The sequence below is a fragment of the Anopheles cruzii genome, chromosome 2 (assembly GCF_943734635.1).
Source record: "Anopheles cruzii chromosome 2, idAnoCruzAS_RS32_06, whole genome shotgun sequence".
NCBI lineage: Eukaryota > Metazoa > Arthropoda > Insecta > Diptera > Culicidae > Anopheles > Anopheles cruzii.
In genome coordinates, this window is record NC_069144.1 from 20,677,341 (window position 1) to 20,693,530 (window position 16,190).

The 16,190-nt window shown below is 49.3% G+C and overlaps 1 protein-coding gene across 1 annotated transcript in view; it reads left to right on the forward strand.

Moving 5' to 3' along the window:
* LOC128278632 (protein O-mannosyl-transferase Tmtc3) overlaps positions 1-11,360 on the forward strand; it is a 130,833-nt gene extending 119,473 nt beyond the window's left edge. Inside the window, exons 8-12 of the mRNA XM_053017364.1 lie at positions 9,164-9,916; positions 9,993-10,179; positions 10,256-10,536; positions 10,611-11,050; positions 11,168-11,360. Of these exons, the coding sequence (XP_052873324.1) occupies positions 9,164-9,916; positions 9,993-10,179; positions 10,256-10,536; positions 10,611-11,050; positions 11,168-11,360 (1,854 nt within the window). The remainder of the gene's footprint in view (positions 1-9,163; positions 9,917-9,992; positions 10,180-10,255; positions 10,537-10,610; positions 11,051-11,167) is intronic.
* The last annotated feature ends 4,830 nt before the right edge of the window (positions 11,361-16,190 follow it).

Sequence of the window (16,190 nt, forward strand, 5' to 3'; positions counted from 1 at the left end):
AGCCATTAAGAGGTTCCACTGGGGGCCACGGGCGAATCAACACACACTTTTGATGACGGATCTAGACGGCAATAGCCGTTACTCATTTACTATGACCCAAATCCCGGGGTGCGCTTTCGGGGGCGTTCGGCACAATGTTCCGTGCGAACACCGCAGCAGCAGCCGGTTGGATTAGGGCGATGGCGCGCGCACACGAGATGACGATGGCGGTCGGGACAAGCTTATGGGTCGGCTTCCGGTTCCGGGCTTCGTTACGGTGCTTCATTGTCATTGGAAATTACGCTCTCCCGGTGTGCGGCGGGTACAACGCTACCCGCAGAACAAATCCTCGCGAGTGCCCGAGAGTGTTGGGATAAGGTCTAAATTTATTGCAAACCCGGCGAGCAGTGGTTTTGGCGGGACCTTGGCGGGCACGCGCACACACTACGAACGGCAGCCACAATTTAAATTGCACCCGAAACGACACGGAGCCATTTCGATTTCGCTCTACCCGTCGGTCGGTCCAGAGCCAGAGTCGGTCGGAGTCCAGGAGAGCTCTCGTTCGCCTTCCACCTGATTGCAGAACAGAACCGACCCCCTGTTGCTGGTTGTGTGCCCTCGCAGCGAAAGTTTCTGGCCAAACGGTGCCGCCCGTTAGTGTGACCCCGTTTTCCAATTTGTCCTCCGGTTCCATGAGATGTCGGTAAGCTGCAGGCACCGAAAGTTGGAACAATATTATCGCCCTTCACCCAAACCGGCACCAGAGTCCCTGGCCTATCGATGGCGCGGCCTCGGGATGACGCTGATTCCTGGACCTCGACGGCTGAACTTTTCACTGCTCAGTGCATTTGCATCTGTGGCACGCATTTGCATTATTTGTAGAAGCAAACTCCAAGGTTCAGCTGTTTCACGGTGGTACTGCAGCGCGAGAGAGAGAGAGAGAGAGCCGGTCACAATGGTCAATTTACTTTGGTTGCTACATTTCAGACTTCATCACCGACGCAGGTGGAAGTAATGGTTTTTGGGACGTAGAGCTTTGCTTTACGTTGTATTATTCATTTTAGTTCTTTCATTTGTCTTCATCTATTTTGGTAGCCTTTCTTGTTGTAACTTAACTTAGTGTTGCTACTTTTTCATTTCCTCTTCATAATACCCAAGTCTTCGTTTCTTCACGAGCAGTTCCCAAAAGCTACGATTTCTCCCTCGAACCGAATCGATAGGATCCAATTCCTTAATTTATTTGCTCGTCTGAACTCACCGATGGCTAATCAAACCAGAAGCCGGCTGGGGCGGCACGTTGTTCGTCTGCCCGTAGACCGTGCGGTGCCTGAACCATGAACGATTTGGCCACCCTGTGGAAAACCATTGTCCCCGAGTCAGAGCAAGCTTCATTCACATTCGCAGCACAAGTCTCTGCCGGATCCGCTGTCTCGGTCGTGCATAGCAATAGAATCAACAGCCGAGCCTCCGAGGCTGCCGCGCAGGATGTGTTTGCCTTTCGTGGAAAACCCGCGCGCGCTTAGAACTAATAAATGGTTGGCCAGACTGACTTGGCCTGGTGCCGAACAACAATGCAGCAAAACTAATATACCGTTGTGCTCGCTTGCGCCCGTAATGCTAATGTTCTCCCTTGTGCTTCGTGCGCTTTATTTGTGGAAATGCCCACACGAATATGCACGTTCTAAGGAAGGGACTGTACCTTCGAGGCACACCTCGTACAATGCCGGCGGTCGGAAGCTTTTGGCCGTGTCCGCATATCTGCGCAGCGAAATATTGTTTAATGTTACCTGCAAAATGTGCTTAAGATGTTTTTTTATACGCGTGGAATATTTTTTTTTATATGCGTGGAATATTTTCTTCAAAATGCAGATCTCTTCAACTAAATCGTTGAACTAGTACATCTTATGGCGATGACAGAAAACAAAATATTTTACAAAATAACAGCATGAAACACGCTCTAAATCGTTCTAAACCCCTAATACCGTCTTCCTCGAGGTACTGGCTGAGCTCTTGTGTCTTGTGGATCGATGAATTATCTTGTTGTAGAGTGAAATCCTGACCAATTAGATGGTTTTGTAAGCTCTCTAGTCAACACGGCCGACAACAACATCAGTCCGGAGCACCTTTTCCCAGAAAAAGGAACGTTTCAAAGCATGACAAAGGGCAAAAGACTTTTCTTTCGAATAGCCTGAATTAGCTCCGGAAACTGTTGGCAAAGCTAGATTTGCCTGCATCATCTATTTAGATGACATGTACAGAAGGGACTTCTATAAGTTTTGATTGACAGTTTTGTTCAATATTTTTAACGGGTAGAAGAGGGCTTGTAGTTGGGTTGTTAAACGATATCCCTTTATTAATATGTTTGGAGTCAAAGTTACCATCTTACAAAATGTTGTGAATGTTTATTGGGCGTTTCCAAACAAAATATTGTATTGTGAATGTTTTATTGTGCGTTTCCCACCTTTAGTTCTCCATTTTGTACATCAAAACATTAATGCTCATATGATTAAATTTATTTGCCCAATGTCTCCTCCTGTCAAAAACCTCTCTCAATTATGGTTGTTCAAGGAGCATCCTAAGCGTAGTAGTGCCAACAATTTCATTGGGGTTGACCCCATCTGCAAGCGGCGTAATTTATGCAGCGAAGCACCTTGTCTCACTCGACCGGATATTCGTCTTTTGCCTTCCATGAATTTTTTCTCCGACGGTTAGGACCAGAAGAACGCAACGTCTATCTGGGTGGCTGGTACCTCGAGAGGAACCACCTTACCGGTCGTTATTTCGATGAAGAGCGCAGAATTATTTCTTCGGCCTCCAACCGAACCGAAATCCGGTTGAATGGAGTTTGGCCGCCGTATTCGATCTGGCCCTTCGATCCGGTTGCAAGTTATGACGACGAAGTGTCTACCGGAGAGAGAAAAAGAAGGTGGTCCAGTGATTCGGCCGTGCAGAGTTTATCCATCACGAAGGATGGAAATTGCAGAAGCTGCCGCGCTAGGGGCTGGGCCCAGTCAGAGGCGCAGGACCAGAAGAAGCAGCATATTGGAGCAGCTCTCGGGCTCATGCTTTGTGCCGTTCTTCTTCGTGGAACTCCCTCGCGGAACACGCGAAATCAAAACGTGACTCGGGAGACGGTCTCCCCGAGGCGATGAGCACACGGTGGGCGAAGGTAAATAATTATTTATCGATTACCGACTTCTTTGTAAATCCTCCCCGGACTTGGAATCGCAATCTTGACGTAGTCAGCAGCAGCAGCCAGCGCCGCCTTGAGCCCTCGGATTGCCGTAAATCATCATCATCATCATCGTCAGTGTTGTTAGGCGTTGCTTCGATGCGCGTTTTCCGCAAACTTGCCGTGAAAACGTGGCTCGTGTTCGGCCCAAAACAAAAGCAGTCCTGGGGTTGGGGGGGGAGAGAACGGCAACAGGAATCCGGTGGAAGGAAACATGGTTCCGGTTGTATCCTCATTATCGTTGCCATTATCGAGATTTACTCTCCCCGGGGCTGTGGGCCAAGCGTGTGGCGCGCCGGCTGTCATCGGCTTCTTCGTGTTCGATTCGATCTGATCGATCGATCGATTTCACTTCCGGTTTCCGGTGCACGTCATCGATAACACTGACGTCCTGTCTGTCCTCCCTCCATGCTTTTTCACTCCCCCCCATGGAACAGAGTTTTTAATCAAAAATTTCCGCCCGATAATCGTCGTTCGGGACGATTCCCGAGAGAAGGTACGGTGACGCGCCTTGAGGAGTGTCCTTGGAGTGCGTCCTGTTTTTTTGGGACGGTTTCTTGTTCTTAGTAAACCGGTAAGATAAGGGAGCGTCGTGTAGCGGAAAGCGGAGATCCTCCAATTATCCCGTGACAGTGAGCGCGCCATCGAATATTCATTCATTCATCGTCTTCCGAGTCTTCCGGGTCCGCTGTCATTGGCAGGAAAAACAACGCCGCCCGCCAGCACGTGCGTGCGTGGGGCGGAGTAGAGAATTTAATTAAAGCAATCGTTTATTTTCTCATCGAACCTTCGATACGGCTGCTGCCCAGTTCCTCCCTCCGGTTCCGGTTGAACAAGGCACAAACGTCCTCGTCTTTTTGGACGTCCGCTTTACGCTCCAGTCCACCTTCTGTTGCCTTTCGGGGGCTTAACTTCCTGGATTGTAATCATTATCTGCGTGTAATCTATCAGGTATCTACATTGGAAGGGAGCAATCGGTCTCAACCCACTATCGCGCCCGTTACTTCTTCACGATTCACGATCGTGCGCCGACAGCAACAAAGATTGACGTGGCTGGCCTTTTGCGACGTTACATCGTGACAGGCAGGCCAGCCAGCCAGTCACTCAGTCAGAGTTAGTCAGCCCAACGAGAGACTCTGCAGTTCACTCGAGTCGCCACTTACGTTAGAGCTTCTTACCCGCCGGACACCGTGCCGAGCTCAGCATCGCGGCATCGGCGCCCGTTGCATAATTAAGTGACGTAAATTGAATCCGATACCGGCGGATACCGGTTGAAGCCTTCCAACGTCTAACGGGGGAGCTGTCCGTCAACCGGTGCGCCAGACAGTTGTTTTAAAATATTCAACACTGAAATGTTGCTCTCAAAATAGTGAACCCGGGGACGGTGCAAAATAAATCATAAATCTTCCATTTTCATTGATTTTAATGTTTGATGGCATTTCGACATTTCGAGCCGGTCCGCCATTTTGCTGGGCTCGCATCGTTTTCTTTTATTGGATTTTAATCACAGCCCACTGAGGTGGGTCAATTATTGTGTGAAACATTCGGAGCGCTCGGTAGTGTCATGATGGGGGAATATCTTCTTGATGCATCATCTGTAGCCATCGACCTGTCACGGACAGGCTAGAGAAAATGGGCACACATCAATTGTAACTTGATAATGTCAAATTATTGGTAACTGAATTTGTATTTCTCCATTGTTTTTTTATGGTATACGTAGAGCGAACTGCTTATAGAAAACTGCCTCTATGTGGCAACCAGATACTTTGCCTGTATCTGCCGTTTACCCATCTCTTATCCTTGTGGTACCGAAGAAGCAAACATTGTTCAACAACGGGTGTTCTTCGATTTCGAGCACTTTTCGAGCCGCATTCAAGCAGTGTCGTATAAAGTGCATCATCAGAAAAAATCCATCCCGACTTTCATCCTTCCTGGCGGCCTCCCCGTGTGGCTCGTGTAATGGCAAAGTTTAGTCACAACTTCGAGTATAGGGACCACCATCGCTCCGCTATTGGTAATTTCCTCAGATCGTCTCTTTCTCTCTTACAGAACTTTTCTTGGCCAGTTAATCCCTTTTTCGCATTGACTGTAAATAAGGCTATGTCGCTGAACGGCATAGCCCTCGAAAGAGGGCAATTACATTATCCAGTTCAATTACCCGTTATCAAGCTCATACATTTTTAAGCACATAGACAACAGCCAAATCTAATTGCCTGGACGGATTATTCGCCAGCACTCTGTTCCATTGCTCATCTGCTTGAGTGCCTTGTTGAGATGGTGGTCGAGCTTAGATATTGAGCAATTAATAAGAAAAAGCGAGTTCATCTGTATGTTTGGTGTGCAGCGAAGTGCAGGACGGTGTGGTAATGCACTTGTCTAATCCTTAGAAATGAAATGGGAAACCGTGCATAAGTATTCAATTGTTAATGCATATGTTGAATGGTTCCAATCTTTTTGGTTTTATTTTATTGGTTCATAATTTACTTTTAGATTTAATATTTTCTACTTAATGTTTAAGTTGTTAAACAATCTCATATCAAAACTTAATTAGTTTTCACTTTATTTCCTTTAATTATGTTTCGCTTTTGTTTAGTTTTTTGTTGAGTTGTTCGTGTTGTTTTCAATTGATTTATTGAATTAGCTAAACAGTATTGTATCTTTAGCAATCACACCAGTTAGTTGAGTTTAACGTCCAGTTTAATTTGTTTTGTTGAAAAACCCTTGCCACTTCCATTTCCTTGTTATCTGTATGACTTCCCCATTAAACCGATTTCTGAAAAACGGCTCATCCTTAGCTGTGTACTTAAGCAAAAGCTTCATCCGTTTGATCTGTTTATTTGCCTCGGCCGGATCTGGGAGGTCCCCGGAAAGACAAGCAGGATGGCACAGCTCGACATCGCCACCCCCGGAAGGATTGCACAAATTTATTATCATCGCTATAAGTTGTGCTTAAGATTTTCACAATCAGCCCCTCGTTCCAGCGGACGCAAAACAACCCTCCCCCGGCCGTGTGGTGGCGAGTGCACTGGGGCAGCACTCGAGTGTCTAGTTTACATTATCCCGCTGCTGACGACAGAGTTTAAATAAATTGTTTGCTGACGCGCGCGCGCGCACGCTCCCTCGCTCCTGTCTCTCTCTCTCTCTCGCCCACCAACGAACGGAGAGCAAATTGATGTGCCTGGAAGGACATTGCTGAACGTGGCGGGCGATGACAGATGAAGCGCGCTGTAAAAAAGGGCACCAGGGCGCAACACAAAAACACGCAAACCCTCTCTCGCTCTCGCTCTCTCTGGCAGAGTTCAAACCTCACGCTGGTGTTGAAACAGAAACGAATCAACATCAAGCCAACAACATCTCCAACTCGTCCAACTCTTGGCGCGTCCGTCCGTCCGTCAGAAGGAATGCAAATTACTCGTTTAAATAATTTCCACCGAGCCATGGTCCCGCGAGGTCCATGGTTTATTTTAGTTCGGTCCATGTTTTTCCGCGGGTGTGCGCGGACCTGGTGATCCGTCAACATGCTCTGGGGTGCCCGCAGCAGCAGCAGCAGCAGCATCACCATTGTTTTCTGCGCTTGAAACGTGAAGGTTTACAAATGGGCGGCGGTGAACCCACAAAAACTGGCGCCGGACATTTCCCGGAAAGGCGACGCCGAGAATAATCTAAAAGTGTCGTGGGATTTTTTTTAATCAATTATGACTTGTGTGTCTCGCTCGTTCCCGTCCGGCAGCCAGCCCCACTTAACCGGGCCCAGGCCAAGCGATGCCGGTGTCCGGTTCAATTACATTCAAACCCAACTCTGGGAGAGGGGCGTTGGGTGTGTTTTAAACTCAACGGCAACTGGCCACTGGAGTTTACAAGCCACCAGGCGTCTCCATTACCGGGCGCCTCCACTGCAACCGGGTTGCATTTTATCCACGCCACGCGCGATGCATTTCTGCGGCACCCATTCCGGAAGGGGGCCGCTTCTTTTATGTGCGAGAGCCCACGCCGTATTTGTTGATTTTAAAAATAACAATTATTACAGCACTTTCCTTTGTTGGCTTCACTTTTTCGCTCCTCTCGATGGTGGGTTTTGTTTTATAATTAAATTTTGTGTTAGTGCGTTGGGTCGCATATTTTCGCGGTAAACGGGATTTTGCTATCATCCTGTTTTGCCATTTTACAAGTTTTTCGCGCTGTTTTGTACACCTTTGTGCGTCCGTGGATTTAATTTGCTGCTACACAGGGAAGTTGGCGAAGTGTAAACAATTAATGCACCCAACGGTGTGCGGTGTGCTCTCGAAACCGAACGGACAATGCACGCCAATGCCGCCATTCAGCGAAACAGTGCGTTAAGAGTCAGAGCCACCGCACAAACAATGTGAAAAACTACACAATGCGATGCACAAGCTTTTGTAGTTCACACGGAAAATAAAACACAATAGGCGTCGAGCAGCGTTTAGTCGGCATTCATGCGAACCCACACTCCGGGGGATGCCAACCAGGCAGAGTGAGCCAGAGAAAGTCGCAAACATTAGCATGCGGAGCATCGTTAACGAACAGCTGGAAGAAAGTGCGCACATCAAATTATCTCTCATTTGCCTACGAGATGGCGTGTAATTTATTTGCACTTTGAATGTAAACCAATTAATGATCTCGGTTAGTTATACAATAAAAGTCTAAGCCAACAAGGATATTGATAAAAAAATATCTTCAGAATTCCCTCCGTGTTTACAATAGACCAAACAATTGAAAAAATGATATTAGTCATCACTATCTGGAGACTCATTCGTTCATTGTTAAAATACAGAGGGTTTTAACAATGCTTTCCCTAGCACAGGGGTGCCTAAATAAATAAGTTACTGAGTGCGATATACTGGATTGATCAGTATAAGGCCTAGCCATCTCATTGAGCAGTATAACGAATATTTTGACTGAAGTATTGGGTTTCAGAAAACTGCGTGCAAAATGGGAGCCGCATTCGCTAACAATCGCATCGCATTCGAATGCCACTTTCTCGGCAACATTTTGAGCTTTTTCGATAGGATAAAGCTGTTTTTGTGCGTCGATTCATCGGCTATGTACGTGATTTTTGTCTATGACCATGATCCTGAATGAAAACAAGAGACTAAGGAGTGGTGTGAACCAGGTTCCTCGCCTCCGAAAAGAGTTCATGTCCAGAAATCGACCAAGAAGGTGTTAGAATCAGCTTGTTTGGAATTCGAAAGAAATTGAAAGGAAAGATCCAGTTTTCAGAAGAAAAAAATCCTTTTTCTTCAGGACAATACGCCTTATTTCAAAAGCGCGACATCCGTTTGTTTTCAGACCTAAACAAATTAATACGTGTAAAGCATTTTTCATCAAATGATGAGGGTATTGATGTTCAGGGAGAAGTTACTGATTAATAAAATGTATTTCAAACCCAAAAAATGCGTTTTCCTTATCAAAGCGCAAAACTTATTGAACAACCTGGTATAAATGAGCCACGCTCTTGCCACGTTATTTACAACTACAAGTTATCTTTTACTCCGTGTGGGTCCACCGAAAATCGAATCATGTGCGAGATGTTCTAGTCGGCTCGGGTTTTGCTGAGATGGTGAAACTGCTCCACGCCCGAGCAACTTCGTAAGGCGCCTTAAGATTCTGAGCATTCAAAAAACGTTGGCACAACAAAACCGAGCTGATGGCCACTGATTGTAGCATCGCAAACCCTGCTGAATATTATAACGAATTCGAGTAAGCAAAACTATCTGGGTATGTTAATGCTGTGCTAGGAAATATGGAATATAAACTTAACTGGCTGGTTGCGAAGAGACAAACTCGAAGCAATAAGACCATTCGAGGTTCCGTCGTCCGCCGTCGGTTTCGCCATTCCGGTTCTATTGTATTGCTTTTTTTTTCAAGTAAAACAGTAACAGAAAACGTAAAAACTTAATTTACTCAACCCATTTTCTTTCTGCCTTCCCACAGGGACTGGCCTTCATGATACTGCCGTTCCTGCCGGCGTCGAACCTGTTCTTCCCGGTCGGGTTCGTCATCGCCGAGCGCGTCCTCTACATGCCGTCGATGGGCTTCTGTCTGCTGGTGGCGTACGGCGTCCACATCCTGTCCGAGTGCTGGTCGCGCAAGCTGACCTGGTGCTGCCTCGGGTTCCTGCTGCTGACGCACTCGATCAAAACGTACACCCGGAACGCCGACTGGGAGTCGGAGTACTCGATCTTCATGTCCGGCCTGAAGGTGAACCAGCGGAACGCGAAGCTGTTCAACAACGTGGGCCACGCGCTCGAGAGCGAGGGCAGCTTCGAGGAGGCGCTCCAGTTCTTCCACAAGGCCGTCAGCGTGCAGGAGGACGACGTCGGGGCGCACATCAACGTGGGCCGCACCTACAACCACCTGAAGATGTTCAAGGAGGCCGAGCTGGCGTACCTGAAGGCGAAGTCGCTGCTGCCGAAGGCGAAGCCGGGCGAGTCGTACCAGGCGCGCATCGCGCCGAACCATCTGAACGTGTTCCTCAACCTGGCCAACCTGATCTCGAAGAACGCGACCCGGCTGGAGGAGGCCGACCTGCTGTACCGGCAGGCGATCAGCATGCGGTCGGACTACACGCAGGCGTACATCAACCGGGGTGACATCCTGATCAAGCTGAACCGCACCAAGGAGGCGCAGGAGGTGTACGAGCGGGCCCTCCTCTACGACAGTGCCAATCCGGACATTTACTACAACGTAAGTGGCAGATCCCTGTCCAAAATTCCTTGCCCTGTTGGCCAACCATTAAAGCTCCTAACGCTTCCCTTCACAGCTGGGCGTGGTGTTCCTCGAGCAAGGCAAAGCCTCCCAGGCCCTCGCGTACCTCGACAAAGCGCTCGAGTTCGATCCGGAGCACGAGCAGGCCCTGCTCAACTCGGCCATCCTGCTACAGGAACTGGGCCGGCCGGAGCTGCGCAAGATCGCTCGCGAGCGTCTCCTGAAGCTGCTCGCCAAGGATGGTACGTAGTCCGGCGTGTGCCGTCAATTTGTCCCCCCAAAACCCCCCTAACCCATTTGCATGTCACCCCTCAGCAGAGGCGAACGAACGGGTGCACTTCAACCTGGGCATGCTGGCGATGGACGACCGGAACACGGACGAGGCGGAAAGCTGGTTCCGGCGGGCGGTTCACCTGAAGCAGGACTTCCGCAGCGCCCTGTTCAACCTGGCGCTGCTGCTCGCCGACGACCATCGACCGCTCGAGGCCGCCCCGTTCCTGAACCAGCTCGTCAAGTACCACCCGGACCATATCAAGGGTCTGATCCTGCTCGGTGACATCTACATCAACAACATCAAGGATCTGGATGCGGCCGAAAATGTAGGTCACCACGGTCGCACTTTCCTGACCGCAGATTAATTTAATCGCCCCGCCTTTCCCCTTCGTCGTTTCAGTGCTACAAACGCATCCTGCAGCTCGACCCGATCAACATCCAGGGTCTGCACAACCTGTGCGTGGTGTACGTCGAGCGGGGCAAGCTCGTGCAGGCCCAGGCCTGCCTGGCGCACGCCCACCAGCTGGCCCCGGGCGAGGACTACATCGGGCGGCACCTGCAGATCGTGCAGACGCGCATCGCCCGGTTACGCCAGTCGCCGGACGGGGGCCGCGAGAAGGAGGTCGCCTTCGCGGAGTACGATCCGCGCGAGTTCGGCGGAAGTGCCGCCCTGCTGGCGGCGGCGGCGGTGGACAACATTGACTTTCAGCCACTAGTCCAGCAGCAGCGTACTGTAAATAGCAAGGACCAGGAGCCGGCGGAGATGGACGCCACCGGCACGTCAGCGTTAAGCAACGATAATAACATGAAAACATCATTACCTCACGAGCAGCAGCACGAGCTGCTGCTGCCTCCGCCGCCGGCCACCGCACCGAGCGACGGCCCGGGACCGGGGCGGGTGTATCCGGACGATAGTCCGAGGGCGACCGGGGATCCGGTTTTTATCGAATCCGAAAGCAGCAGCAGCGGCGGTGGCGGCCCCGCCAACAATCCTGCGACGCGTCCGGGCAGGATACAGCAGCTGAGGCCCGCCAGCAGCACTAAAGTGTCCGACGGCGGGCATCATCATCCCCACCATCACCTTCATCACCAGCATCCACCAGCCCCCATCGGTCAAGACCTGGACGATCCGTCGTCCGGTATGTCATAGCATCAGATTCTTAATTATAAGTTAGATTGTTTCAAAATTAATTAAGCGAGCCTGATGCGGCTACGGGCACGGTGACGGGCGAGGGCGGCCAAGCCACCTTTCCTACCTTCCCGCGTCTACTGAGACACACGAGGACTGATCGATGGAGGGCGCGATGTTTGACTGATTTCTCGACTGATGAACGCGCAGCGCGGTGGCTAACCGAGGCAAACGCTCCGAGAGCGTGCCACAAATCAGAACGACCCACTACGGAGCGGACTAAACAAGGATGTGCGGGATGGGACGTGGGTCCTTGTGCTGTACAGACAGGCCAGGCGGCGCCGGGGACATCGGGCAGAGGCGCTCCCGAAACTCTAGCTAATTGTGTGTACCATGTTAGAATATGGGTGCGAGTGTTTATGCGCGTGCTTTGTGTGTGTGTGTACATTGTTAGGAGCGAACGAGAGAGAGAGAGAGAGAGAGAGAGCGCGAAAAAAGTGGCAACCGAAAAACCCAAAACAAAAAACAAAAGAATATTTTCTATATACATACACACCACGAGTGCGTGCGATGAGGTTATGCCTGGCCGGCCGATGGTCGGTTGGTTGGTTGGTTGGTTGACGATTAGCAAATGTTATTCACACGAGAAGGACGAGAAGGTGTAGCTTTTTTGTTGTACAGAAGCGCGATCGCGCAAAGGTGGGAGGATCGCGCGCCCGCCCGAGAGAAAAGAGCAAATCTCGCAAAACAGAATTTTAGGATTTTTAAGGCCAATCAATGGAACCGATTGTGATTGATAACAGCAAAACAAAAAAGAGAAACACCCAAGTGGGCAACTGGGCACGGGACAGTACCCGACCCCGATCGTGCGCTACGATCGTGTACGCTTAGCAGCGCTATATCTGTTGGTCGCCGTCGGACACGGACTGCACTCGTCTGTAGCATGTGTGTGTTGAGCAAAGGGACCGAGTTTGCCGGCGAAAGCCACGAGGAATTAACGAAGGGGGTCGATCGGGACTTCGATCGGTATAAATGGGGCAACTGATCGATTGATATACACACACACACACAGTCTCTTCCTTTCTTCCAAAAACCACTCTGATCACACACACTGATAGCATACCATAACAAACACAGACACACCCCAGTAGAGATCCGATCTTAGACGAGCTCTCGTGAAAGGCTTAGAGGAGGACGTCCGGTTGCATACAGACATTCATTACGCGCGCGCAGTTTTTTGTATGAAAACGTAAAAGGAAAGACTCGAAGGGAGACAATTTTTGGTGCGTGAATTTGGCCTACCCCCACACACACACACACACACCGCTTGGCGTACGAAAGAGAAAATAATTAAAACTGATATTAAACGCCTGAGAGGATTTATGTATGCGGCCACGGCGATGCCTTGCCTGTTGTGCGATGTATGCGTGCCTGTGACGTCCCCTGCGCAACGAGACGGGTGATGTGTGTGTCCGGTGGTCAAACGTAGCGGATACCGGTTCGAAGAATAGACCGGGACAATTAAAGAGGCGAGTTGAAACGGAGAATAAGTAGCAAACGTTAGCTCTAGAAATGGACAGCACTAGCAAGGCAAGCAAGACTTGGGCAAGGGACAACCGAAGAACAAAGAAAGAAATAAAACACACGAAACAGAGAATGCAGAGGAAGAGGAAGAGGAAAGAATGAATGTGATCATGACCTTAGCAGAAAGGCAAAACTCTCTATACGCGGTGATGGGATGTGTTACTTAATTTACCCGATTTACTCTTACGATTAACCTTGATTGTTCCTTTTCGATGACGATTTGTGTTGCCTGATGCCTTTGTGCTTTGTGGTGATTTTGGGAGCTTTTTGCTTTTCCTTGCTGCAGTATTCCTTCCTCGGCATTTATACTTATTGAAAAGTAGCTGTAAGCCAGTTTACTCATTTTTAAAACAATAGTTTGATAAGTTTTAATGAACCGTAAAGTTTGGGTTTTTTCCATAAAATTCCTCGTCCGTGTTTACCAATGTAAGGATGTGTTTATTTTTACACAAAACTCTAGCCCTAAGATGTGACTGTTCAGTTTAGTTCGTACCCAGCCCAGCCGGCAGCGGCGTCCCCATCGTTTGCCGCGGATGGAGACGCCTGGTGGGTTTAGTGAATACTTATTTGTCCTAAATAAAGACTCACTGAAACTGTATCCGGTTGTGTTTAACTCACGGTTAAAGTGTCATCTTTCATTCCAGGCACGGATCGGTGAAGTGGCGTTTGTCTTCGGTACGCGGTACTCGGTCGCTCTGAAGTGTCCGAGCGACGAGTGCGCTGTCTAAAAGCATCTTTAGCGAGAGTCTTAATCCGCAATTGCACTCTAAGCCGGGCGCCGTTCCGGGGGGGCAAGGGGCCACTGAATGGGGCCATCGGTCTCTGACCCGGTAATGTGATTGCATCAGTGCCGAAGGATATTTAATTTAATTTCACTTCCAATTCGTGCCGCCCACTCTCCGTCGGTCGGTCGGGCGACATTATCAACGTTTCTGGGGTCGGGTTAATCATACAAAACGAGCAGAAAAATGGACACCATAATCCGTTCCAAGGGCCGCCACGGGCTCGAATGTACTTAACCTTTTTTCGACGACATTACATTAACGACGTTTTGAGGGCGCTGGTTGGTTCCGGGCCACCCTAACTCTGTTGCATATCTTCCAGTAACCGGCGATAGAATGGGATTTTTTATTATGAAGTTAGTTTTTTCATCATTCCATCAAAAATGTCGCACTCTGAACCCTTCGCCGGTCGTTGCGAAGAAGATTCTTATTTATTTTTTAACTAGCCGTTCCCGGTGTGCGTCACCACGCTTGTAATGATTTTGAAATTGAAACATTCGCCAGAACATTTTCCAGAGCATTATGCTGAAATTTATCTTACGTTTGTATGGGAGCTCCCATACGCAGGCTAACAGGCTTTGACAGGCTCCCATACAAAATCTAAGTAAATTTCAGCATTTTTTTATTTATTCAAAGTTTATTTTTATTTATTTTCCATTTATTAAATCAATAGTCGACTCTTTATATCATTGCGTAGTAAAAGTTGTTTAGCTACCAATACTTTTACAGTTTACTTCCTGCGTACTCTCTGGTCTGGTATTCGTATTTGACTTATTTCTGTTGCTCTTGGCTTGGATATATGAATACATTGGACACTTTCGGTCGGTCGTTATCGGCTGAGGTTCCGTTTTCCCGAAACTCCAAGGGTTAAAGCTGAAAGGGGTTCCATTACGGTCACCGTGTTTAACCGTCAGCCAATGGGTCATCGGTAGCGGAACCCAAAAAACGCGCATACTTTGGTTCGGCAACCGGACCGTTTTTCCCCTTCATCGTCCCGGTAGGGTGCGTGTTTTGCGGAAAGCCCGGAGCAACTGCCGACGTTCGCCCTCAGGAATTGGTCTCGCAAACTAACAATTTATATTCCATCTCGTCGTTCCATTAGCGCTTCCGGTGCGAGCACGCCCGTCGATCCCGTTGACCCAGACCGTGACCGCCCTGGGTGGCCGAAAGCCGCCTAGGACACCTATCGGGGGCCAATCGTGTCAAATTTTGTGTGAGCTCGAACCTACACAGACGACCAACTTTTTCGGGACCCTCCCCGGAGGTCGTTGAGCGATGGTACCGCTGGGGGCACTTCCGAGGCGGAAGACGGTCCCGGCAAGTCGCGGCGAACTGGAGAACATTATCATTACGCGTCTACAACTCCATCAGCGCCGGAGCCACCAACACGAAGGCCGCCGCACGGATGCAAATGTGAAGAAATGGCACATTACAAAGTTTCGTCCAGCACACCTCCGGGGATGTCTCTCGGGAAGGGACCTTCCGCCAGGGCCGGGCCGGCGTCGCGAAAGTAAAAATTACCACCGAACGATTATGATTATGGCGGATGGTGATGGCTGCCGCTGGCCCAGTAATCCTCGGACGGTGACGATGATGATGGCAATGCCGATGTGATGATGTTGCACAGGAAGATGACGGTGGGCGCTTTTAAAGGGCCGGCCTCACAAGGTGGAAGCCGAAAACCGCAAAAGTAATCCCCGCTACAGTGATGGCTGGTGTGATAGAACTACCATCATTACTGCACACCCCACAGATGTGAGACTCACGTGGGTTAGAACGACGAATTGAGCTTCACAAAACTCAATCTTTTTCTCATCCCAATCCTAACTTCATGGCACCGCTCGTTGACTTGCTTCAGGCCATGAGGATTAAGTTGAACTACAACAAGCCCGAGACTCTCGATGCTCATCAGAACGTAGTTGATTCTGTTCGGTCACAGGTTCAAGTATTTTTAGAATTGATGTGCCTTTCGTTTGATGAATTCTCTTGATGTGATTTGATGACTTGAAGCCTTGATCTATTTGCCGTTGATTAAATGTAATTATTTCGGAAGACACGATATGAATTAGAGCTAATAATAAATCCAGCCAGCTTTACACCAGAAGTGTTTCCAAAATATTTTGGAAACACCCTCCAACGTGTTTTATTTTTCTGTCCTTAGAGTTCCAATTTCGCCAGACCAACGACGAATCGGTTGCCCGGTAAGCCGCTCGGGCACTTTCGTTATCGGCAAAGCCACACAAACCAGACCCGCTCGTTAAGGGCTTAGCACGGTGTCAGCGGTTTTCGTTCCCACAGTGGCCACGGTGCCACCCTTGGCAGAGGCACCAAATTGCAGAATCTGCTAATGAGCTCAAATGTATTAAGAAGGAAATCGCTTCCCATCTTTTTTTAATTTGCACCACGACTTAATCCCAAGAATGGTCAGTGGTGCGGCCAAAGCTAGAGGGGCTATCCAATTGAGCAGCTCGGTCCACCCTCCCCA